Below are 27,650 nucleotides of genomic sequence, written 5' to 3'. Positions count from 1 at the left end.
TAATGGCCAATTTACTTGGTCAAGAGAAGGTCCTGCAGCTTCTTCTTCACTTCTCGACAGATTTCTGGTCTCTAATAGTTGGGATGATACCTTTGCAAATACCAGAGTAGTAAGATTGGCACGATTATGTTCAGATCACTTCCTAATTCTTCTTGAAGCCAGATCATTCGAATGGGGGCCATCTCCTTTCAAATTTTGTAGCAGTTGGTTATCTATAGTAGAAAGCTGAAAAATTATTAAAGACACATTATCAATGGGACTTCAGCAAGGTTGGGCCGGCTTTGTCATCTCTATTAAGCTAAGAAAAGTCAAGACAACTCTTAAAGCTTGGCATTTAGATTTTGAAACAACAAGGAAATCAAGAGAGGAAGTGTTACTAAGAGAAATAGATAAGATTGATCAGCAAGTAGAAGCTCATGGGTTAACGGAAACAGAAAGGAGTATGAGAAATTCTTTGATAGCTGAATTATTTTCCCTCTATGGAATTGATGAAAGAAATCTAAGGCAAAAAAGCAAGCTTAGTTGGCTAAGCTTAGGGGATGAGAATACAAAATTTTTCAACAGATTTCTGGATGCAAAAAAAAGAAAGAATCTTATCTTCGAACTCATAAATGACCAAGGAGTAGCAACCAACTCTTTCAAGGAGATTGAAGACCTAATTTTAGACTTCTACTCCACGTTGTACACCAAGTCTCCAGGCCAAAGAACAGTTCCTATCAACTTCAAATGGTCCAAAGTCTCTACAATGCAAAGCTGACAGCAGGATTTTCTATAGTCAAAATCAGATCTGCCTTAAACTTATTGGGCAAAAATAAGGCCCCTGGACCGGATGGTTTTACTGCTAAATTCCTCAAATTCTGGGATTTTTTCAAGGATAAATTCCTAGAACTCTTAAGATTTCTATAACAATGGGAAGTTGAATTCATGTATAAAGGAAAACTTCATCAGCCTAATTCAAAAGAAAAAGGATGCTCCTTTTGGGGATGGCACCTCCGACTGGCAAGAATTCAATGATATGGTCAGCAGTTGCCTCAAGGATCCCTTACCAAACTCGTTTTCTTCTGAGAATAAACTCCCCCCTTCAAAAGTTGACAAGCCACCATTGAGTACCTCTCTTCAGCCACAGATTTCCTCAAGGAACCCGAGTTCCCCTGTCTCCCCTGTTTCGTTGGTCAAAAAACAAAATAGGCATCACCAATGGGTTATCAAGCATGCTGATGTGCTCCAACCTGACTTTTCCAACCTATGGATTGTCTCACGTCTATTTGAGTTCGATAATTGGCTTGATATTTGTAAAACACTCAAAGATCACTTCCAATCTAATGTTATTATCAATCCTTTATTTGCAGAAAATGCTTTGGTAACAATGGAACAAGACTCCTTAGATGAACTGATTAATATCTCAGGCAAGTGGCAGAAATTCGGCTCCTTCCACCTGAAATTCGAAAGATGGAACAACTCCATCCATGGCAGACCAGCTTATGTCAGGGGTTATGGGGACTGGATCTCTATCAAGAACTTACCCCTTGACTACTAGTGCAAGCAAACCTTTGAGGCGATCGGGAAATACTTTGGTGGGTTAGAAAGCATAGCAATGGAAACACTTAATTTGATCAATGTCTCGGAGGCCAAAATTAAAGTAAAGGAGAATCTTTGTGGTTTTATCCCAGCAACAATAGGAGTTTCAAATGAAAAAAGAGGCTCCATCTACTTGAATTTCGGTGATATTTCGTCATCCAACCTTCCTAGGTCAGGGGTGAATTATTTGAATTTGACTTTACAAATCCCATTGATCTAATTCGACTAAATGAAGTTAAATGTGATGAAGGCATTTATTGTGATCCAGTAAATTCAAACTTCAATTTCCTCCTTTCCTCCAACCGCAACATTAAGTTCTCTAGAAGCCCAGGAGTCTTTGTGGATAATAAAGAAAACAAGAAGAGAGAGATTAAATCCAAGGCCAAGAAGTCAAGAGGCCGTTCGTCTTCTGAGCCGCCCCTCCGATCCTGCCTCAGCCCTCAGTCGGTTGATCTTCCCAAGCTGCTATCTTCAGAGCCGCTTGTAGAGGAAAAGGATTTAATTATTGAAAAAAAGACAGAGGGTCGTGACCCTTCAACTTCCCCTCAAAAAGGCGCCAAAAATGATTTGGAAAAAATCAGTAATATCGGTCTGGTTCTTTCTCTTCAGAAAGTAGTTTCGTCTCCAACCAATTTTGAGAAGTTTGTTGCTCAAGTTTCTCTCACGAAGAAGCCGGAGACCTCGGTCTCTAACCCATTCTCCCACAGACGGATCCAAAAGTTGAAAAGGAATAAGCCATTAAAGCCTTTCAATACTGCAAAAAAGAAGTCGTTTGGGCTGCGGCCTTTTCCCAGACATTTCATCAGAAAGCACATATCCTTTCAAAACCCTTGATCAGCCATCTCCAACCTGGATATTCTTGAAGTAAGTTGTGCTAACCTCCAAGCTAATCCTTAATCTTCGGGCCCAGGTAGGGAGATCCTACCTTTTCTACACTGCACCCGAAGTGGTAAATCCTCTCCAAAAAGTCAAGTTCTCGGCTGTAACAAGTTTATTTCTCCTTCTCCATTCTCCCAAGAATCAGATGATGACTTGTTGGCTAGTGTGAGTAGTGAGGAGCCGGACATTAATGATGTTGAATACAACAAAGAACTCGAAGATTACCAAGAAGGCATGGATTTCTCCCTGAGTCAGCTCTTCCTTCACTCAGACGAACCTACACAGGTTAGTGAAAACATTTTCCCCACCCCCCCTCTAAATTTGTTAGTTGTCCCACAGACCCTACATTCCATCATAAAAGAGTGTGAATTCATCTTGGCCTGATCGAAGGGGAAGTGCTAAAGAATCCTCGGTGGTCCTTAATGAAGATTGTTACTTGGAACACAAGAGGCTTAGGGGATTCCTCAAAAAGATTGCTTCTGAAAAGATTTTTGAAAAAAGTCAATTCAGATACGTCCTTATTCAAGAAACAAAAAAAGATAGAATTGAGGGCTCCTTTATCAAAAGCCTTTGGAGCTCAAAAGAGGTAGGTTGGGCCTTGGTGGAAGCTAAAGGAAAATCGGGAGGTTTACTCACAATGTGGGATGAAAGAAAAATTCTAGTTTCCTGCAGTTCAAAAGATGAATTCTCTCCTTCAATCAAGTGTCAAACAATAAACAAAAAGATTTGCTGGATTACAAATGTCTATGGCCATTGTGATTACCGAGAAAGGAGAAGAATGTGAGCAGAATTATCCTCCCTAGCAGAGAAATTTGATGATCCGTGGTGTATTGGTGGGGATTTCAATAGCATTCGAAGAAGGCATGAGAGATTCCCAAAAGGTAGAGCAACGAGGGATATGAATAACTTCAATAAGTTCATCAGGCTAAACAATCTGCTGGAAATTCCACTCTCAAATGGCCAATTCACTTGGTCTAGGGAAGGAAATGGTGCTTCCAAATCTCTCCTAGACTGTTTTCTTGTATCAAGCACATGGGAAGAAGTTTTTGATAATTCAAGGGTTGCAAGACAAGCTAGAACCATGTCAGACCACTTTCCTCTTACTTTAGAAGCAGGAGCATTTGAGTGGGGGTCCTCACTGTTTCGTTTTTGTAACAGCTGGTTGAGTAATAAGGATTGCTGTAAATTGATTGAAAAATCTCTAAAAAAGAAGGAAATTCATAAGTGGGTAGGATTTACTCTCTCCACAAACTTAAGAGAAACAAAATCAGTTCTTAAGAAATGGTTTCATGATTATGGGAAAGAGATGAAGATGAAAGAGGAAAGCTTACTAAAAGAACTTCAAAGAAAAGACTCACTGACAGTGGATGTATCTTCTCGGATCAGTGGTGATGAAGCAACCTACTCCTTGAAAGCAGACCTCCTGGCCTTATACCAACTGGAAGAAAGAAGCCTAATTCAAAAATGCAAGTTAAAATGGTTAAAAGAAGGGGACGAGAACATCTCTTTCTTCCATAGATTCCTATCTGCTAGAAAAAGAAAAAATTTGATTGCAGAATTGCTTAATGAACAAGACCTTCCAACCAAATCTACCTGGGATATTGAAGATATCATTTTGGGCTTTTACTCCTCATTGTACTAAAAAAGTAATGGTCCTCGAGCCATTCTCCTCAACCTTGACTGGTCTAGAGTCTCAAGAAGTCAAAATGAGCAGCTGGTAGTAAGTTTTTCTGCTTTAGAAATCAAGCTAGCAGTGAAAGGGTTAGGAAGAAATAAGCACCAGGGCCGGATGGCTTCACACCAGAATTCTTCATCCATTTTGGCATCTTCTGAAAGACAACCTTATAAAAATGTTTGATGATTTCTACAGCAACGGTAAACTCAATTCGTGTATTAAAGAGAACTTTATTTGCCTAATTCCAAAAAAGTCCGATGCAGTGAAGGTAAAATCTCATGCCAAGCATAGTAGCCTCTACTCAAAGTGCCTTTATTGAGGGAAGACAGATCCTAGACCCCATCCTAATTGCAAATGAAGCAGTTGAGGACTATAGATCGAAAGGGAAGAAAGGTTGGCTTCTAAAGTTTGATTTGGAGAAAGCCTTTGATAGAGTGGACTGGTCCTTCCTTGAAAAAGTCCTACTTGGGAAGAATTTCAGCTCAAAATGGATCTCTTGGATTTTGGGCTGCATCACCAATCCAAAGTTCTCCATCTTTATCAATGGAAGGCCTCGTGGAAGGATAGTTGCAACTAGAGGAATCAGGCAAGGAGATCCCCTTTCTCCTTTCCTCTTCATCCTTGTGGGAGAAGTTTTAAATGCCTTAATCAACCGGTTACATGAGAAAGATTGCTTTGAAGGCTTTTTGGTAGGGAAGGATAAAGTCCATGTTTCAATTTTGCAATTTGCCGATGACACCCTTATCTTTTACAAATATGATGAAGCTATGCTAGAGTCTTTTCGGGCCACTCTTGACCTTTTTTAATGGTGTTCTGGCCAGAAAATTAATTGGGAGAAATCATCTCTTTTTGGTATAAATATAGGCCTTGACATGCTGAATAAGTGGGCAGCAAAGTTCAATTGTAAAGCCGAGCAACTCCTCCTCTATTTAGGACTTCCATTGGGAGGCTACCCGAAAAAGATAGATTTCTGGCAGCCTGTTATTGATAAACTTCAAGGCACTCTTGATAAATGGAGAAGATACAATATTTCAAGAGGAGGAAGAGCAACCCTTTGTAAGTCAGTACTCTCGAACCTCCCCACTTACTATATGTCTTCCTTCTTGATTCCAAAAAAAGTGTTGTACATCTTAGAAAAAATATTGAGGAATTTCTTTTTGGGAAGGCCACAAAGGGGGTAAACTAAATCATTTAGCCAAATGGGAGCTTGTGGCTAAATCTCATGAAGAAGGTGGCCTTGGTTTGGGAGGCTTGAAAGAGAAAAATCTGGCTCTTTTAGCAAAGTGGGGCTGGAGATTCCAACATGAAAGCTCTTCCCTTTGGTGCAGAGTGGTCAAAAGCATACATGGCAGTAGCATTTTCGGGGGTCACACATCTGGTAAGGCATGAGCAGCCTTAGAAGCCCATGGATCAACATTTCAAGGGCTTGGTTGAAAAATCTGTCGGTGTTTGTTTTAGGCAATGGTCTTAAAATTTCTTTTTGGTTAGATGTTTGGCTTGGCAATCTCCCCCTTTCATCCAGATTCTCCAGATTATTTAGATTGGCCACTCAATCAAACGGTTCTGTGAGGGAGCATTGGGATCACAGCACTACCTCTTGGAGCATCTCTTTTAGAAGGCATTTAAAAGATGAAGAGATTATTGAATTTCAAGATTTGTTAAGCCTCATTTCTAAAGATGCAAGAACGCCCTGACTCAAAGGTTTGGTCTTTGGAACCCAATGGAGCTTTCTCGGTTAAATCCTTAACCAACTATCTTCGCAAAGCCCCCCGAATTGATCCTCTACTATATGAAGCTCTCTAGAAATCAAAAAGTCCAAGGATAATAAATATAGTCCTTTGGATAATGGTTTTTGGATCCCTAAACTGCTCAAGTGTGCTGCAAAAGAAGCTTGTCTCCCACTACATCTCCCCCAATATATGTGCTTTGTGTAAAAAGAATGGGGAAGACCTACAACACCTTTTTATCGACTGTTTTAATGCACAAAGCTGTTGGTTTTCGCTCTTCAATATCTTTAATTTGTGCTGGACCTTCGGAGCAGATTTTAGCCTAAATGTGCAATAGTTGTTGATAGGGCCGGTTCTCAAGAAAACACATCAAATTCGGTGGGTCAATGCTGTAAAGGCTGTACTAGCTGAATTGTGGTTTGAGCGGAATCAAAGAGTCTTCCAAGACAAGGAAACCCCATGGTTCTCAAGATATGAAGCTGCAAAGCTGAAAGCCTCTCTTTGGTGCTCCCTTTTAAGCTCCTTTGCAACATACTCTAGTCAGGAAATCAGTCTAAATTGGCATTCATTCCTTTCTCCAGCTTTCTGAAGTTCACATTGCTTCGTTTTTTAGTTCTCTCTTTGTTATAATTTTCCAGTTGGTTCTCTCTCTCTCATTATTAGTATTGTATCCCTTTGTATTGCTTAATTTAAAGGCTTTTCTAGTGTTAGGATGTGATGAGTGGTGCTAAGGGGGTGTCAACCTAGTTGAGATGCCCGGGTGCACCTGCGGATCCTTATGACTTCCTTGTAAATTGAGCATTAGTCTCACTTCATTTTCTTAATGAATAAAGAGATTTGTTTCCTTTTCAAAAAAAAAAAAAAAATGCTGTTCGAGTATGTGATTTCAGACCAATAAGCTTAGCTACTTTGACTTATAAAGTAGTAGCTAAAGTACTAGCGGAGAGGCTAAAAAAGGTAATGCCAAGTATAATAGAGGCTTCACAAAGTGCTTTCATTGAAGTAAGGCAAATATTAGACCCAATCCTCATAGCAAATGAAGTGGTTGAAGATTATCATTCCAAGAGGAAAAGAGGGTGGATTTTAAAACTTGATCTAGAAAAAGCCTTTGATCGTGTTGATTGGGAATTTCTTGAAAAGATCCTTGTTGAAAAGAATTTTGATTTAAGATGGATAATGTGGATGATGGGTTGTATTTCTAACACAAAATTCTCAATTTTTATAAATGGAAGACCTCGTGATAGAATCCAAGCCTCAAGAGGGATAAGGCAAGATGACCCTCTTTCTCCCTTCCTTTTTCTATTAGTCAGTGAAGTCCTATGTGCATTACTGTCCCAGCTTCATGAGAAAGGTAAGTTTGAAGGCTTTATAGTGGGCAAAGATAGAATTCATGTTCCTCTATTGCAATTTGCAGATGATACATTAATTTTCTGCCAAGATGACAAGAAAAAGCTTAGAAACCTAAAGAAAATAATTGAACTCTTTGAGTGGTGTTCTGGGTTGAAGATTAATTGGGAAAAATCAGCTATAAGCGGCATCAATATTGACCACATTAAGCTACAATCAGAAGCTGCCATTCTGAATTGCAAGGCTGTCTCTCTTCCATTCATGTCCCTCGGTCTTCCATTAGGTGGCTATCCTAAACAATTGGCTTTTTGGCAACCAGTAATTGATAAAATTCAAAGTAAATTGGACAAATGGAAGAGATACAATCTTTCTAGAGGAGGTTGCTCCACCCTTTGTAAGTCGGTTCTTTCTCATATCCCAATTTACTATATGTCACTTTTCTTGATGCCAGAAAAGGCGGTTCGAATTTTAGAAAGACTGTTGAGAAATTTTTTATGGGAAGAGCATTCTGGAAGTAAAATAAATCATTTAGTAAAATGGGACCTTGTTTCTCGTTTTCAAGAAGATGGTGGTCTTGGTATTGGTGGTTTGAAACTCAGAAACCAAAGCCTTCTAGCAAAATGGGGGTGGAGGTTCATCAATGAGGAAAATTCCCTTTGGAGGAAAATAATTACAAACATCCATGGAAAAACTAAGTTTGGTTGGCACACTAATGGTAAAACTACCAGCAGCCTTAGAAGTCCTTGGATCAACATCTCAAGATCTTGGCTAAAAGTAGAATCCTTGGCAGCCTTCAAAGTAGGTAATGGTGAAAGGGTAGGTTTTTGGCGTGACCCTTGGTTGGAAATTGTTCCTTTAAAAGACTCATTTCCTAGTCTTTTCTCCATCTCCACCAAGCCCGAAGGCTCATTACAAGACTATTGGGATGAGACATCAACTTCTTGGTTTTTCTACTTTAGAAGACTGCTAAAGGATGAAGAGGCAGAAAACTTCCAGCTCCTGATTGAAAAGCTTTCCCACTCTAAACTTAATTCGCTCCTCGATAAAAGAAGGTGGACTTTAGAACCAAGTGAGATTTTTTCAGCCAAGTCTCTTGTAAAGTATCTATCCTTCTCCTCCCCAATTGGACCACAATTAGAATCAGCGTTATGGAAGTCCAAGAGTCCTAGAAGGGTTAATATACTGATTTGGATCATTCTGAATGGCTTGCTTAACAGTGCAGGTATTCTTCAAAGGAAGCTGCCTACTCACTATATTTCTCCATAGGTTTGCTCTCTTTGTTGGATAAACTCAGAATCTCTCTCACTTGTTCTTCCAATGTGTTTTTGCAGAAAACTGTTGGATACGTTTATTTAATTGCTTCAATGTCAGCTGGGTCTAGACAATGATTTTAAGGCAAATGTGCTACAATTTTTAATCGGTCCAAAATTGAAGAAGAAGCCAAGATTACTTTAGGTCAATGCAGTCAAAGCTTTGTTATCAGAACTATGGTTCGAAAGGAATCAAAGAGTATTTCAAGACAAAGCATCTATTTGCTCCTTTAAATTCGATATCGCTCTTATCAATGCCTCCTCTTGGTGCTCTCTCTCCAAAGCTTTTAAAGATTTCTCCATTCAAGACATCAGTCTCAATTGGAACACCTTCATCTTCCCACTTTCTTGATATTGTAACTGCCTAGTTGTTGGCATCTTTTATTTTTCAGATTATCATTTTGGTGTATGCCTTAATTAGGCAAGGTCTAGTAAGATTTGTACTCAGCTATTGAATTTCTGTTCTACATTTTAGGAGATGATGAGAATGCTATAGAGGTGTCAACCTAGTTGAGATGTCCTGGTGCATTTGCTGATCCTTTTTGATTAGTTTTGTTTTCTAGTGTTTGTTTCCTTTCATATACTTGTAACATCTTTCATTATCTTAATGAAGTGGGTTGCTTCTTGTTCAAAAAAAAAATTTGTGAAAGGGCTAGAACCGTATGGAGAGAGGGAAGGAATAATTGGGAGTGAAATAACCGTAAGGAGGGAGCGAGAAGTGGAAGGGGACCACTGAGGCGCTATAAAACCAGAGCAGAAGGAAGACAAGGGGGAACCTATTTTGAGGATGAAAAGCTGTGGTAGCTTTTGAAGGAGAGATCGCCGGCCCTCTCGAATAGGCTGGGTACCTGCATTTATTTTCATTTCCTTTTGTTCATCTTCTTGGATTAATGTGAGGAGATTTCTTATTGTCTTGCTGTTTCTTTACTTGTACTGGTTTTTCTGCTCATTTTCTCTATTTCAATAAACTGTAATCAGAGCTCTTGCTCTGTTCTTGTTCTATCCTTGTTCGGTTTGCTGAGTGTAGGAATCAGATACCTAACACAAAATCTTCACTTGTTTGTTGCTAAGGATGCACATTAGATTTGGTGCACATCATTGTTGCCATTTTTTCTTTTTATTTCTTTTTACTGTTTCCGAACTTACTAGGCATTAAGGACCAGACTAGGAACTGAAATTTTTAGCCACCTTCGAATATCTGGTTGTCTTTAGACTAATTTCTGCATACATGCACGGAATTTTATTGTAACCCTTGATGTTTTCCTTTTATAGGTTCTTGTAATTGTTGGTGAAACTGGTTCTGGAAAGACCACACAGATTCCTCAATATCTTCATGAAGCTGGGTACACAAAGCGAGGAAAAGTATGACCTTCTATTCTTACCAAATTGACTTTTGTTTGTTGCGCTTAGTGGAGCTTGGAGTTTTTGGATAAACATTTGTAGGAATTCTTACATTATTCTCTTATTGGTTGAACAAAAAATGCTTCATATTGGCTTCTTTTTCATAAAAAAAAAAAAAAGCTTTATATTGGAGATTCTGGATTTGTACTTCCTCTTCTAGTTTTGATTAAGGAGTTGGTTGCAATTGTAGTGAGCAAAAAATAATGGATGTGCTTGTAATTAGTCATCAACTGAATGACTTGTCAGAATCTTTTTGTTTCCCTGATATGTAAAATTCATTTTCATGCCATCTTCTTAAGGTTGGATGCACGCAACCACGTCGAGTTGCTGCTATGAGCATTGCTGCTCGGGTATCTCAAGAACTGGGTGTCAAGCTTGGTCATGAGGTGATGTTGCCTTGACTGGAAGCCTAAATCCTTTCTCCCTTCCACGAACTATTTTGATACTATGGTGCATCTTATTACATGATTTGTTTTACATGGTAGTTGTCTTATCTTATTTATTTTGTAGTTTTAAAGATGGGACAAACAGTGTAACGACCCGACCCATAGGACTTAAGTTAGGTCGTTACTAAATACATGCATGCATGAAACTTAAAACGACACTCTTTTATGGTGAAATAAATGCTAAATAAATAAGGTAAGTGCAAAAGACTTTTGTTAAATTCAAATATTAAAAACAACATTAGGGTACCCATAAATCATAAATGATAATAAATAAGTTTGAAAACGATTCTTAATAGTAAGTTTTAAACATCAACATTGAAAGCTAAGGAAAACATGAAAAGAAGTTTAAATCTCATGAGCGGAAGCATAAAACTAGTCCCAATGGCTCCATCACGATTCCGCTTGTCCATCGCCCGTGCATCTCTACTTTTACCTGAAACAACAACATGAGCAAGAATGAGTATAAAATACTCAGTAAGTAACCCCACTACTAAGGTCAGGTTAGGCATATATGTCCTCTAGATGCCTACCTCTGGTGGAACATATAAACTGTCCTAGTCCTCATGGGACACATACATACATGAAAAACTAAGTTCTATTCTACTGTAGCTAAATATGCCCACTACCTCTGGTGAATCTCGAAGGAAACACAATCTGGTGAATCCCGAAGGAAACACAAACTGGTGAATCCCGAACATTCTAACTAATCAGAAAAATCACGATCACAATCTCAACATGGTTCTATAACATACATATACATCTCATCATCATGATTCTACAATATACATATAAATTTCTTCATCATAGCTTTACAACATATGTATGCATCTCATCCTCAGATTCAGCAGGATCTCCAATAAAAATAATATATTCAAACATTTCTATACGCAACTAGCCTTTTAAACTTTCATATCAGCAAGGCATACATAAACATCAAACTAACAATATACCCTCAGTAAATCATATTTGTCAATACTTGGCTCCAGTCATTTCAAACCTCTGTAAATGAAGACAAAGATAAATATCATGCTAACTAATAATCCTCAATAAATCATAATTATCATTGTCGGGCACTAGGGCAGTTCCAGTAGTAAGATTACTTACCTCAAGTTAAATCCAAATAAACCCAAGCAAGCTTATCCTTTTCTAGCCAAGCAACACCTAAAATAAATCCAATATTTAAATCAATATTTTGGGTCTAACTCCAATAACCAAATTATTCAAAGACCTCCAATTTAACTTTATCTAAACTATGGCTTGGTCTAAACTTAATTCCAAAACCCAATTCTGTTGGCTACCTGAACATACACAAATTCCAAAATTAATAACTTAATTCTCCACAATTAATCTTAATTCAAAATAACCAACCAACAACTTACTTCAAACTTACCAAACTTCAAAAGAAAATTGGCTTCTACTTTGATGAGCAACACTTCTAAAAGTCTCAAATCTTGAATCTAAAGTCCAAACCAAGGAGATATTAACAATTTTAACCGAAACCAATTGGGTAAACAAACCTCTCAAATAAAACAATCCAAAGATCTTACCCAAAAATTTCAAGACCCAGTGAGAAACAACCAAAAATGTCGGCGGCAGCCATCGGAACATAAGCGGATGAACGGTGGCACACGACGGTCGGATGGCGAGCTGATGGCTAGGCTGGGATGCTAGAGGCGGCTGGTGCACAGTGAGGCGCTGTGACTCGTCAAACAGAGGCAGCACGAAACGATCGGCGGTGAATTCGACTTGCTAGACGACAACCGTGAACGCCAAGCGTGAACGACTGATGGACGCTGGTGGGGGCGTACGAACCACTGGATCTCTCTCAATTTGGCACGGCGGACTAGGCTACCGACATCGAGGCGTTCGACGACGTGGACGATCGGCTTCGCGGTTGGCGGCAACGGAGCGACGCATTGCAGAAGGGAGCCTGAGGCTTCGACGGCGGTTTAGGGCTCACGGCAAGAGGATGGAAAAGAAGAGTTTCAGGGGGAGGGGGGTCTGGTGCGTGAAACATGTGGGAGAGGGAAAGAATAAATAAAAAAAGATAATAAAATAAAACAAAACAAAACAAAATATTTATTTTATTTTATTCTATTATATTTTATTTTATGTTACTAAATCCTTCTCCCCAACAACTTCCAATTCAAAAAGAATTTAATTAACAACCTTAAAAATGAAATTAATTCTTGACATTAATTTCAAACATAAATTTCCAACTTTAAATAATTAAATTCCAGCAGTTACACTTAAAAGTCCAAAATTCCAAAGATGCCATCAATTAAAGGAAATTACTGAAATTACATTACTAACAAAATTTGGGGTGTTACAAATAAACACCTCTTTCATTCTTTACATTCACTAATTTCCATTACAAATTTATGCAACCTCCTTTGGTATGTTGTTTCACTCATATTGGTATCTAGTGAATATTACTTGGTATTTGTTACATTGAACTATACTTCATATGAATTCCCAGAATGTATTTCTCTTAGCACTCATCCGTCATCTCTTCCTAATATTTTTAGGTTGGTTATTCAATACGTTTTGAGGATTGTACGTCAGATAAGACCGTTTTAAAGTACATGACAGATGGGATGTTGTTACGAGAATTCCTTGGTGAACCTGACCTTGCAAGCTACAGGTGCACCTTACTGGATATTTGATATTTATTTGTAATCCAAGTCGATTAGCCTCTTTTCTAACTCTATTTGCAATATTATTGAATTCCTTTTTTTAGTGTTATAATGGTGGATGAGGCTCATGAAAGAACATTATCAACTGATGTTCTGTTTGGGTTAGTGAAGGTGAGTTGAAGCTCCAACTACAACTTTATTTTGTGCCTTACGCATTTTGCATTTCTTTGTATCTTGTTTCTTTCAGTTAGCTCAATTATTTTTGTTCTTTTTTCTCTTTTTCCAATTATGTTCTTTTCCTAATAGGATATTGCTAGGTTTCGACCTGATTTGAAGTTACTAATTTCAAGTGCAACACTTGATGCCGAGAAGTTCAGTGATTACTTTGATTCGGCTCCAATATTTAAAATTCCTGGTAGACGTTATCCTGTAGAAATTAACTTCACAAAAGCTCCTGAAGCAGACTATTTAGATGCAGCAATCGTGACTGCACTTCAGATTCATGTCACAAAGCCCCCAGGAGATATATTGGTGTTTCTCACTGGTCAAGAAGAGATTGAAGCAGCTGAGGAAATAATGAAACATAGAACTCGGGGACTAGGCACCAAAATTGCAGAACTCATTATTTGCCCCATATATGCTAACTTACCAACAGAGCTTCAGGCTAAGATATTTGAACCGACACCCATAGGAGCAAGGAAAGTTGTCTTAGCAACTAATATAGCAGAGACATCCTTGACGATTGATGGGATAAAATATGTCATTGATCCTGGTTTTTCTAAAATAAAATCATATAACCCAAGGACTGGGATGGAGGCGTTGCAAGTGAGTCCCATCTCTAAAGCATCAGCAAATCAGAGAGCAGGGCGTTCTGGACGAACGGGCCCTGGAATGTGCTTCCGTTTGTATACTGCTTATAGTTATTATAATGAGATGGAAGACAATACAGTACCAGAAATACAAAGAACAAATCTCGCTAATGTTGTGCTTACACTTAAGAGCCTTGGTATTCATGACTTGGTAAATTTTGATTTTATGGACCAACCTCCATCTGAAGCATTGCTAAAAGCTTTGGAATTGCTTTATGCACTTGGTGCTCTAAATAAACTTGGTGAACTGACTAAGTTGGGTAGGCGGATGGCAGAGTTTCCTCTTGATCCCATGCTTTCTAAGATGATGGTTGCTTCTGAAAAATTCAAGTGTTCAGATGAGATTATTTCTATTGCAGCTATGCTTTCTATTGGAAATTCTATTTTTTATCGTCCGAAGGATAAACAAGTTCATGCTGACAATGCCCGGATGAATTTTCACACTGGGAATGTGGGGGATCACATTGCACTGCTGAAGGTTTCATTTCTCTAAGAACCTTTTTCCTAATATTTTTTACATTCTTAAACTCACATTTTAAATCTACCTAGTTATGAAATTGAGTTTCATACTTTTCAAAATGATAGCACTATTAATTGTTAATTATTTTAAAAAATGTTATCTATTGGGCCTTTTCTCATAGGCAGCCGTTCATTTGTATGACATATTTTTTTGAACTTGGGTTTAAATAAGTTAGGTATTAAAAATTTTAGTTCCAAATTGCAAGTATGGAACTGCTATTCTTCCTTTTTGTTAATTTTTTTAATATTTTAATATTTATTATTTAGGTTTACAACTCGTGGAGGGAAACTAATTACTCTACGCAATGGTGCTACGAAAATTACATCCAGGTTGGTTCAGCTAACACTTGGCTCATTATGTATTTCTACTTTTTAATGAATCTGTTAATTTCTCGTTCGTGGAGCTGATATATTGTCCTTTGTGTTTGCTAGGTTAGAAGTATGAAACGTGCAAGAGATATCAGAGACCAACTTGAAGGGCTCTTAGAAAGGGTTGAAATCGAATTAACTTCAAATTTGAATGACTTGGATGCAATAAAGAAGACCATAATATCTGGTAGGTGGAAATAAAAAATTATTCCTCAGTGTTAGTAATCTGAATTCCGTAAAGCCGTTCTTTTCACTGTTATGGTGAAACATGAAATGTGACGTACATGATTGATACAGTTTGGTTCCCCTTTAAATAGAACGGTTTTTTAAGTTATGAATGCTGACTAAACAAATCTGTATTATACAGCGGCAGGCTGAAAATTTGTAAGACTTATTAAATCCCTAACCTTAAAAGTAACGCTATGGATTAATTGACAGCTTTTGACAGGGATAGAGATATCTTTCATCTTTGTATGAACTCTGAAAAGAAGGGGGATTCTGAGGGGTTACAAAATTGGGTTTGCCTGGAACCTGTTCAGCTTGAAGAGTTGGCAATGAAGTTTGGGTTTTTGGCAATTTAAATTTTGAAGTACGACATGCAGCTGCAGTTTTCAAATATGTAATGTTACGGTCACTAACAGTACTGATATTGATGTAACCTAAGAGATAAAATGAGAGAAATCTCCGATACTAAAATCAAAGTCTTTCTTATGAATCAAAAGTTATCAGCAAGATGACAATTACACTATTTTTAGAGAATTGAAAAGCAAACTAATCCTAATTCTAATTAATAGAAAAAACTAATCCTAATCCTAATAAACCAAAGAAATTAATTCTAATCATAATCAATCAAGGAAACTAATTCTAATCCCAATCAATCATGAATTTGACCGAGAGTTCCTAAGTTAATCTAATCCTACTACATCAGTTACTATCCAATTCACACAAAATATGTATAGTTATGAACAGTACTGCACTGTAGTTGGGTTTACAATTGGCTTGCAGCTGCTGTGTAGTCTGTATTTGCCTTGACTAAAGTCCTGTTACAATAAGTCTTGAAGATAGCGGGAAATTGATAAATCTACTTTGCTTGTGTGGAATAGGATGTACTTTGATCTGGTTGTGCCACGGAGATTTCCTAACCATCAGGCTTCATCACCATTCATTTTTTTCACTAGAATGATGCAACGATTAAGGAGTTTGAAATGACTTGTCTTTCTAGATATTGTTGAAGTGGAGTTCTGTCAAAATTCTAGTGTTTACTAATTTGAAAGAATCTTCTTTTCTTCCATTGGGATCTGCAGTCTTTTTTATTAAAATTGTTTTTCAGGATTTTTCCCTCACTCTGCAAAGTTACAAAAGAATGGTTCCTATCGGACAATTAAGCATCCACAGACGGTTCATATACATCCTAGCTCAGGGTTGGCTCAGGTATGCTGTTACCCACAACTCTGAAATAATGTATTGCTCCCTGTTAGGAGTGTTCCTTGATTCTTTATGGTTTTAAAATGAGTGCAGGGTTTTGAGTTCCTATTATTCTTCTGTCCACACATAGGTCTTATTTTAGGAGCTATTTGTTATCACTACAAAAAGTGTCGGATCATTTTCATTTTAAATTGAAAATGAACTATTGATTATTAATAGACGTTTTTTAGTTTTGTTTTTTTATTGGAATTGTTGGTAATAATGGGTTTCCTAAAGAAGAATTGTAAAAGTGAAAAAAAAAAATATATATGCTTTTATATGGTATTTCATTATTTTGATTCACCGTCTCAGGTTCTTCCGAGATGGGTTGTATACCATGAATTGGTGTGTACCTCAAAAGAATATATGAGACAGGTGAGTGATACTTTCTGCCCTCTAATTATCCATTTTAATTCATCTTATTCCTTCATTTCGGCTTATATGTTATTTATCAATTGAGTTATAGGTAACGGAGTTGAAGCCCGAATGGTTGGTTGAAATTGCTCCACATTTCTATCAGCTCAAGGATGTTGAAGATTGTATGCTCCCTTTCTCTCTCTCTAAACTGGACATAAGATTATCTTTCAAATCAAGCAAATATTTAGCGATATATTATTCAGAAAATGACTGGCGATGTTTGAAATACCTCTTTCTTGAATAAACATCAGAATCTGATGCTTGAAGTTAATAAAACTAATGTAAGCTTGAAGTTGGAAGGAACAAGAACTCGTAGATGTCATAGTTCTTGGATTATAATAGTGGGAAAGTTTTTATGTTTTATACTTAATGAGCTATAAACCTTTCTATTTTACAAACTTTCTAAAGAGTATCATAATTTGTTTGATAGTGAGTTCAAAAAAGATGCCTCGTGGACAAGGTCGTGCAGGTGCGACTGGAGAAGCAGGTAGTTGAAGAAAGTTAGGACTCGATTGCGAGAAATGATAAGTGGATATACGTTTTCTGGCACGGTATCAACCTATAGCTGCAGATTTCAAATAGAATTTCTATCAACCCCCTCCACCACAAAAGATGCTTTACATACTAACTTGTAGTGTGTATCCTTCTGTACATGTCTAAATTTTAATTGTTAAATGCGTTCAACCCCATAAGGCAGAGATATCACAATTAGAAATTGTACATTTAGAAATAGGAACTTAGGCAAGTTTTGTAAGGTATCTGATGGGAGCTTTAGTAGAGAAAATCATCACTATTAGTTTGACTTAAGTTATGAACTCTTCTTTGTCGATAATATCTATCAAATGTCTACTTGAGAGTGTTGACCTAATTTTGTGACGAACTGAAATTGAATTCAGACAGTTTTTGCCATAATTTTTTACTTTCATCAAATTGTATCTCATAGCAAGTGTTGTAATTTTCACTTTCAACATTTTTTTTTGACAATTTCCTCTTTTAATAAGTCAATGACAATAGAGTTGTAATTTTGTTTAGAATTGGTGAGTTATGGCATAGTTATTTAATAGATTATGTGTGCAAAATATGATATCTTACCTAGTTCATAAACATTCAAATGTGTATTTAGTCCACAGATCCCAGGTCTAAAATGTCTTATAGGTCTTTGGAGTTGAGAGCATTATAGATTGGTCTTTGAGTTTTAGTTTTGTAACTGTAGTATATTCCAAACAAATTATAAAATTAATTAGTAGATACAAAATCAATTTTATATGTAATTGGGTTTTTAAACTTTCAATTTTCTTTTCTGAGCTCTTACATTTTTAAAAATAATGAATTGCTCAAATAATTTCTTGGACACAAAAATGAAAAATAGATTGAACATAATATTGAAAGTTTAACGGCTTTAAAGTAAGGATTTATTGGAAGACTTATCAACTACTTTTTGAAGTTTATGGTACTCTTCAATGGAAGGCAAGCAATACTAGAGATAATTGACGAAATTGTCCAAACTAGTTGAAACCGATGTTACATCGAGATTACAATTCCATTTTGTCAATGGTGGGTTGGGGACCTTGAAAGTTGGTTTTCCACGTATTCTTCCTCAAATGTTTATTTGCTCTGGCTCCAATTTTGCCAATTTATCGAGCGGAATTAAGCCGCTTCCACTCTTAATATTAAGATTTTATGAGTTTTTATACTTAAAAAATAAGTCAGAATCAAATTTAGATTTTAGTTTTAGATTTCATTTTTAAATCCTTTAGGAAAGGAAAAGGGAAAATCTTCGAAATATGGAAAGAATCCAAGTAATATCTAATTCAAAATTTGAACTACCCAAACATGTAAACTATTTACATTCAGAAATTTTAAATTTTCGATTTTATTTTTGGGCTTCAAAATTTAATTTATCATATTGTTTAATTTTGAAAATAAGTTATTTTGTAGTTATAACTACTCAAAACAGCCTAAGATTTTTGTTTTAATTGATCAATATGAACGATGAACGCTACAACGAACACACAGGAAATCATATTTTGAATTTATTACCAAGTTTAAATCTTATTTTGGTTTGTGAACTATGAATAATGTTCTAGTTCGGTCTCGAAACTTTTAAAAATGTCTGTTTTAGTCCCTGGATTTTATTTTGGAAACTTAACTTTTTAAAATGTTCGTTAGAGTCCTCGAACTTTTAAAATGTGTTTATTTTGGTCATTTATAATAATAGTGTTGAGTTATATGCCCTAAAACTCGTAGATAGTTAATGTAATTAAATGACCGTCATTAATAAATAGTTATTAATGTTTTTTTCAATAAGTGTGATTGATATTTTATTTAATTTTGTCTTATTAACCCTAAAATCCAATAAACTAACATCCTAGGCTGTCTTATGAGTCTTGAACTGTATGTAGGACATATAGGGATCAGTGTTCAAGATACAACATAAAGGGTCTATAGTATAGGGGTAAGGTTGGGTATCTTATTCTGGTAACAATATGGATACGACCCACTTTGTATTTGATACAAACGCAGTGATCCAATACGTTCGTGTAGGAGACACGCGAGTGGGGGTATCTTGGGCAATGAGTTTGTATAAGATCGGACCATGAAATAGTAATCTCTAGTTGTAACTCCGTTGACTAGTTAGGTTTCTATTTCAATAGGATGACCTAGACAACTTATTCTTACTCCTGAGTATATTATGAACTCTTGTTCATGAGAGATTGTCCTTTGATTTGTATGGGTGAGAGTGACCAGTTCACCGACTCAATATGCCTACCATTTTGGGTTAAGACCGAGTAGGTAGCTGGGAACATAATCATACAAGATGAATTTCATTCCTTCCCGATTTCAGGGTAAGTAGATGAGTGTTCCCTTAAGTGGTGTCTCCAGAACTTGAACAAAGGGCCTTACCCTCTCACTGGCCTGAGAAGAGTTTTTGTTTAATGGTTGGACCATAAACAGGTTGTTCATTAAAGAAGCCTAGGTACTTAAGGATGTACAGGTAACCTAGGGGTAAAATGGTAATTTGACTCAGTTGGTGTTACGAACACTCATGAAGGACTAACTTGCTGTTATTGGTCTATATCTATGGACATAGAAACATATTTGTAGTTGGAAGAGTGTAGCTGTGGGTCTTTATTGGAGTATGCCTACAGTTAACGAATATTGATTAATTTGGTTAATAAGTTTAACCAATTAATCTCATATTGTTGGAGCTTCTGATTTGTAGGTCAATTAGGTCCCTTTTCTAACTTGTAAAGGGCATTGAGGTAATATGTCATTAAATTGAATTTGAAATGTTCAAATTCAAAATTGGGAATTTTTTTAATGTATGTTGATACATTTTTAATATAAATTTTAATTTTAGACTTTATTATTAATTTTGGATATGATTCAAAATTAATAAATGAGAGAACAAAATATTTGAAAGGAGTTCAAATATTAATTTAATATGAATAAGATTCATATTTAAAACTATAGGTTAAAAATACTGTGCATTGGATACACATTAAAACTATAGGTTAAATGAGAGAAATATATTTGATTCAAATGAGAAATTTAAATTAAATATGTGATATTTAATTGGAGAATTAATTAATTATTTAATTTAATTGAATTTTGAATTTAATTAAATTGATTAAATCAAAACTATATGTTAAAATTAATGCGTATTAGATGCACATTAAAACGCTAGGTTATGTGAGAGGAAACCATTTAAATATGATTTAAATGTTATTATTTTTATTTATTTAATTAAATTAAATAAATAATTTTATTAAATTAAATTAAATAAATAGTTTTATTTAATAAATTAAATAAATAATATTATTTAATCTTAATCAAATAAAATGTAACTTCTACGTAGGGGATTTACTAGAGACATGGGACATCCCACGTCTCCTCACTTTCACCCTTTCTCTCCCATTCTCTCTATATAAAAAAAAAAAAAAAATAGAGAACAATTGATTGATAATCAAAATTCTCTGCATTTTTTGTCTTCACTCTTCCTCCCAATTCCAAAAGAAAGAAAAAAAAAGGAGAATCCCACAATTCTCATCTCCTCAATTTCCCTACAATAATAGGAGGACTCCAAGTGGTGGTGCCCAATCCCAATAGAGAAATTCTACTATCAAAAGGTTTACAAGGTAAGGTTTCTTCCCCTATGATTATGTTTTTGAATTACATGCTTAATCTATTTTTCTATTTTATTCCAATGTAAAATTTTTCTGTTTTAAATGCCAATTTTAAATATGTTTGGATTTTATGTTTTGGCTTCTGCTGTGCCTTAGGGTTTTCATCCCTTAAAGTATTTTCTTAACTCATTAATAAAATGACGACGTGAGACTTATATTTTTGGATGACTAGCCTACCAAATAACTCTTTAATAAGTTAGTTACGTTAACAAATCTAGAGTTTCAATTTTGAATAAGGTGGCAATGCGGAAAAGTACATTTTCAGTTCAAAATTTTGATCGTTCAATATTTTGGGTTTTGGTTGCTGACATTTTACTTCACCTTCATCTTGGTTAATACATCTAGAGTCTAATCATTAAAATAATACGGACTAAAAATAATATTTTTTTAAAAAGTTTAGGGACCAAAATAAAACAATATTCAAACTAAAATAAGATTTGAAGCTTATTATAATTATAGAAATTAGTGCGTATGAGTCAAGATGTAGATTTCAAAGCAGAATTTTAAATAAAGATGGAGACCTTTCTTCACACTAAAGGACACTATTAAGCCGCTAGGGTTTCTTTTTGTATATTTCTTCTTCATTAAATTTAATGATATACATAGCTATTTATACCAAAGGACAAGCTAAAGTCCTAGAATGAGAAAAGACAAAATTGTATAACCAATAGGGAAGATGGAGAGAACAGGTCAGACCCAATACCAAAATCAAAGAGATAAATTGAATATTTGCACCAGATTGTTTTCAAACTAATTTCTTGCCGATGTGTCATCATTTGCCACGGGGTGCTATCCATTTAATTTCCTCACATCCCCTCAAACAAGAAGGGAGACTGGTGACCCCGAGTTTGGATCTCAAATAATTGAATTGTGAATGTGGTAATGACTTTGTAAGGCAGTCTGCAATTTGATCGGCAGAAAACATATATCGAACTAAGGGTGGAAATGGTTCAATTTGGTTCAGTTTGGTGGTCAAACCAAATTGAACCGAATTTTCTAATAAGTGAAACCGAATTTAACGCATATATGCGGTCCGGTTCGTTCGGTTTCAAGGTTTTGGTATTTTTAAAAATTCTATTTTATGTTTTTTTTTTAATTTAAAAATGGTTTGATTCGGTAGTTTTAAATTCAATTTTACTATTTTTTTTAAATATATAAATATATATACACACATATATATATTAGTTAAAAACAATTCGCTTCGATTTCAAATTCGATTTTCGAAATTGAAACCGAACCGAACCGAATTAATTTGGTTTCAAAATTTCTTCAAATTGGACTAAAACCACATTTTTCGATTTCACTGAGTATTGGATTCGGTTTAGTTCGATTTTTAGAAACAGTTCGATTTTGCAGTTTGAATGGCCACCCTTATATCAAATTTCTAGACCACCATTTAAAACTTGATCTAGGACAAAATGCACATCTATTTCAATTTGTTTGGTACGGGTATGGAACACCGGATTAGAAGCGAAGGCACCTGCACTAATATTGTCACACCAGAGAACTAGTTTTTGGAGAGACAGGACACCAATTTCAGTCAATAGTTGTTGAAGCCATTTGATTTCAACAGAGGCATGAGCCAAGGCATGGTATTTAGACCCAATACTGGAACGGGCAACAACAATTTGCTTCTTTGACGACCAAGACACTATGTGTTTCCAAGAAATGTATAGTAGCCAGCAACAGATTTTCTATCATCAACATTGGACGCCCAATCAGCATCCAAAAAGGCAACAACATTCTGGTCATCACTAGGTGTTATGAGCAGACTCATGTCTTTTGTGCCAGTCAGATATCGTAGAATACGTTTTACACCTTGCTAGTGGATGTCAGTCATCTATTTCATAAATTGACTCATATGATTCACAATATAGGCGATGCCGGGGCGTGTATTGGTAAGATAATATAAGGTGCCAACAATGCTTCTATAGAGAAAGAGATCAGCCATTGCTTTCCAATGACAGAAGTGTTGGTTTGAGAGAGGTCATGTTGAGTTTACTAAGTAGATCATCAACGTATTTGGACCGATTGAGAAACAAACTTGATTGGAGCCAAGATACTTGTATTCCAAGAAAGTAATTGAGTTGTCCAAGATCTTTGAGTGTAAACTGCTTGTTTAGTGAGGTGATCAGGTGATTGATGAGAGCCCTGTTATTACCTGTGATGAGTACATCATCCACATATACAAGAAGTAAAATTATGGAGATGCCCTTTTATGAATGAAAAGTGATGTGTCGGCTCGACTATTTGAAAAACCTCATGTGGCAGGCACGAGGGGCCTATTCCAAACCATAGATCGCCTTCTTCAATTTTCATACACGATTGGGATAAGTAGGGTGAACATACTGTTGAGTTTTATATCCTAAAAATTGTGGTTTGTAAAGAATAAACTTATTCTGTTATCAATAAAGATGTTATTGAGGCTTATTCAATAAAGTTGTTATTGAATGTATGAATTGCTCATTTCGTTTAAGAAAGAACCTAAATCCAATAAACTAAAGATCCATAGCTATTATATGAATACGTGAACTTTATGTGGCGACATAAAGATGGATCAAGTTCGAATAAATAGCCAAAATGGTCTATAGTATATGAATAAGGTTAGGTGTCTTATTCTGGTAACATATCAAATGCGGCCCACTCTCTAGTTATTACAGTTTGTTATAAAGTGCTACAAATGATGTGATCCTGATTCGTTCATGTAGTGATATAAGGAGCGGAGGTGTCCTATGCAATGAATTTGCATAAGAATGGACCAATAAATAAGTTACTCTTACTTTATAACGTTGTTTACTGTTTAAGACTGACTATTTCAAAGTGATGACCTAGGTAACTTGACCTTAATCTTGCTAATTATGAACTCCTATTTATTTGGGATTATCCTTAAATGCATGGATGAGGGTTGGTTCACCAGCAACGACTCAATAAGTCTCCCATTTGATGGTGAGATCGGGTAGATAGCTGGGGACATAGAGTGCAAGATGGAATTCACTCCTACCTGCTTTTAGGGATAGTAGAGAGATTGTTCCCTTAAGTGCTGACTTCTAGTCTTAAATAGGGGGCACCACACTCTCATTGGCCCGAGAGGGACTCGGTTTAATGATTGGATCACAAACCAATTATTCATTATAAGATCAGTGGGACTTAAGGAGCAAGATATAATCTCGGGGGTAAAACAACTTTTGGCCCAGCCGTTATTATGAACGACCTATGAAGGGTTAACTTACTAATCATGGTTATATCGTGTGGACACAATATATCTACAGTGATGGGAGTGTAACTACTGGGTTTTAGTGGAATGACCCAGCAGTTAACAAATGGTGGTTAATTAGGTTAAAGAGTTTAGCTAGTTAATCCTGAGGTAACTATGAACTCCTGTCTATTTGGGATTATCCTTAGATTTGCATGGGTGAGGGTTGGCTCAACAGCGCTGGCTCAATAAGCCTCCTATTTCAGGGGTAAGACCGAGTAGATAGCTGGGGACATAGGGTGCAAGACAGAATTCACGCCTACTCGATTTAGGGATAAGAGAAAGGTTGTTCTTTTAAGTATTGAATTTGTTTCTTGAACAAGGGGCCCCACCCTCTCACTGGCCTGAGAGGGATCTAGTTTAGTGGTTGGATCATAAACTAATTGTTCATTAGAGGATCAGTGGGAACTTAAGCAATAAGACGTAAAATCGGGGGTAAAATAACATATTGACCCACGATATTATGAACAATCTTTGAAGGGTCGACTTACTGGTTATGGTTATATCATGTGGACATAAACATATCTATAATCAGGAGAGTGCAACTATCGAGCTATAGTGGTATGACTTGATAGTTAACGAGTACTGTAAAGAGTTTAGCCAATTAACCTTAATCGTTGGAGCTCATGATCTGTAGGTCCATAAGGTTCCTCTACTAGCTCGTAAAACATAAACACCTTGAATTATTAAATTGAGTGAATTTGAAATGATATTAATTTGAATTGTTCATATTGAATTTCAATTTGAAAATGTTCAAATTGAAATTAGGATTTTGAGTGTGAATAAATTCAAAATCAAATTAGGGTTTATTTAATTATATTCGATATAATTAACATTTAATTTGTTAAAATTAAACGAAATTGGAGAGTTTATAATATTTAAATATTGATTTAAATATTAATTACATGAATAAGATTCATGTTTAAAATTAGGTGTGTGATTAATTTAATATTTGATATTAAATTATTTATTTAATTAAATTTATTAAATTAATTAAAAATCAAATTAATTTTCAATTTTAAATTCATTTTGAGAAATTGAATTTGATTAATTATGAATTAAATCAAATTGGTTTTAATTAATTTTGAATTAATTGGAAAATTGGAAATTTAGAAATTAAGGAAATTTGAAATTTGAGAAAGTGGGTTTTTCCCACTTTTCTCAAGCATGAGATGCTTCTCATGCACAATCACAAAATTTAAACTTGAATTGGGAAGTAGCTACTGGCCATCAATAAGATTGAGGGTGGTTGCATGCTAAGATTCAAAAAGAACTCTCAAATTTGAAGAAGAAATGGATGAACTAGAGTTGGAAAATCTGATTTTCTGCACTTCTTCTTCCAACTAAAACCCACATTTTACCTTCACCTAATTCACTCAAATTCGAATTCCACCACTCAAATTCAAGGCTGAGAATAGTAAAAAAGATCTCTTGGTAGTTTACGGTCGATTTGGAGCTGGATTAACGTGAAGAGTTGCTTGGAATTAAAAGAAATCATCAAAGGTATGTTATCTTAAAACCCTCTTCAATTTTCTGCAAATGCATGCTTTTAGAACTCAAACTAAATGTAATTAGAGTACTTATTGATTATGTTTGCTTCCGTTGCATGCTTGTGTATTCCATCAAAACCTTATAACAGTGTGGCGAATAAATTTGAAGTGTTCAAATTCGATTTTTAGAGGAAAGCGTTAAATATATAAAATATATTTAATCTAATGTTTAATTTTGAATTAAACATAAAGAGAGATAAAATAGAAGATATTTAAATAAGATTTAAACATCAAGATTATGAATAGTCACTCGTTGCCACATTATCCGTCTTAGATTCATATTAATTGGGATTAGTATTGTATTTAATATTAAATTAAATCAATTAAATCGATTAATTAGTTATTTAATATTGATTTAATTTTAAAATTAATTATTAGAATTAATTTTTAAATTAAATGGAATTGGTCAAAATTACATTAAAAATTAAAATTGTTGACTAGGTAAAAAATGCAATGAAAGTCAAAATGTTGACTTTTGACTTTGATAGTCAAAAAGTCAAATTTGTTGACTTTGGACTTTAACAGTCAAACTTTGATCTTTGATCAAGTTAGTGGAAATATCCAACAATTATGAGTGGGAAATGTCAACATTTGCATTGTTAAGTATTGTCTTCAATCGGAGACACTTGTCCTGCTAATCCCACTTTGAGTTAGTAGATTTTTTAGTGTCAAATTCTCATCAAATTCAAAGTTGCATATGTTTGCATGAAAATGGCTTTTAAAAGGAAGAGTTTAATGAATTTTAATCTTCTTCAAGTGAGATTTTATGAGATTATTTGATAATCTCAACCCCTTATTTTCCCTAAAACACTTAGCTTTTTCCTCTCAAAATTAGTCACTCACCGGATCCCACCATCCCATTCTAAGTCCGAAGTGAAGGAAATCGTACACGAGAATTTCCATGAGCAGCGGAAGAATCTTTCCAAATTACAATCGTATATGAACTTTACAATTATAATCACAAACGGAAACATACGGTTATGCTAAAAGAAAATTACAACATGCTTTAATATAGATCAAGGACAAGAAATAACAAACCTTTGTAGACTCATCTTTGAGTTCCTTGATCATGAACGCTCGATCACAGCAACACAGCAACATATGAACGTTCGTTCAACACGACCGCTACAATGCACGAACACTGCGCACTCGAACTAAGCGATCGCCAAGGTCACAAATACCCCGAACACCGAAAAAAGCTTCCATAGAATTGCGACAGTGTCGAGTTGAGTATGATACCACCAAGAAGATTACCTTGGTATTCTCAGTGTGAGAATTCAGAGGGTGGGCTCTGTGTGGACTTGGTTTGAGGCAGAAAATCGAAGGAACCACAATCATGTAAATGATTGAGAAAGTGGGAGAAGGAACAACCTATCGTATATGTTGATGCCCAATTGTTTAGGAAAAGCTATGCGATCATCTAGGAAAAGCTATGCGATCGTTTAACTCATCGTTTATCTGAGTGTCTATTGTGCACTAACACTCCACGATCTTTTAGCTAACTCCAAACTGTCGCTTAGTAAATCAATTTACTTGACAACTCTCTGTCAGTATTTTCTGAGATTGGAAAAATCAAATCAACTTCTTTCATTTTCTTACTAAAATTAGGAAAATATTTTTCCTTTTATCTCATGGTTACCATGAAACCACCAATAACCTCCCACTTAATTGGTTATTAGAGAAAAAGAGATAATTATCCAATAATTAATATTATTATAAATATAAATGATAACTAACTTACCATAATATATTCATAATCTATAGTTTTAATATTTCATATCATGAAACATATAAACCATAGCTCTTTTTCTATTTCATGGTACTTAATGTAAATCTCATTTACAGTAATCCTCCACTAGATGTATCTTATACATCATACCGATCATGTCATATATAATCGAATTACCTCTTGTCAATTTGGACATTTTAAATCAACACCAAGAACTGATCTTTAACTTGAATCCATAACTACCAAGTGGACCCTATGGACTTATAGCTTAAAGCTTCAACAGTACGTGAATAA

At 35.5% G+C, this 27,650-nt stretch overlaps 1 protein-coding gene across 6 annotated transcripts in view; it reads left to right on the top strand.

Annotated features, from left to right (window-relative positions):
- Nucleotides 1-17,577, top strand: part of LOC120071440 (pre-mRNA-splicing factor ATP-dependent RNA helicase DEAH1) — a 46,324-nt gene extending 28,747 nt beyond the window's left edge. For all 6 annotated transcript variants that reach the window (XM_039023732.1, XM_039023728.1, XM_039023731.1 and 3 more), the window contains 11 exons: nt 9,789-9,878; nt 10,217-10,303; nt 12,892-13,007; nt 13,104-13,170; nt 13,306-14,346; nt 14,655-14,717; nt 14,820-14,943; nt 16,087-16,187; nt 16,533-16,595; nt 16,687-16,759; nt 17,068-17,577. In XM_039023732.1, coding sequence (XP_038879660.1) covers nt 9,789-9,878; nt 10,217-10,303; nt 12,892-13,007; nt 13,104-13,170; nt 13,306-14,346; nt 14,655-14,717; nt 14,820-14,943; nt 16,087-16,187; nt 16,533-16,595; nt 16,687-16,759; nt 17,068-17,132 — 1,890 coding nt within the window. In that variant the 3' untranslated portion in view covers nt 17,133-17,577. The remainder of the gene's footprint in view (nt 1-9,788; nt 9,879-10,216; nt 10,304-12,891; nt 13,008-13,103; nt 13,171-13,305; nt 14,347-14,654; nt 14,718-14,819; nt 14,944-16,086; nt 16,188-16,532; nt 16,596-16,686; nt 16,760-17,067) is intronic.
- Nucleotides 17,578-27,650: the final 10,073 nt, after the last annotated feature.

Source organism: Benincasa hispida, chromosome 2 (assembly GCF_009727055.1).
Source record: "Benincasa hispida cultivar B227 chromosome 2, ASM972705v1, whole genome shotgun sequence".
Classification (NCBI taxonomy): Eukaryota; Viridiplantae; Streptophyta; class Magnoliopsida; order Cucurbitales; family Cucurbitaceae; genus Benincasa; species Benincasa hispida.
This window is presented reverse-complemented; position numbering and strand designations above follow the sequence as displayed.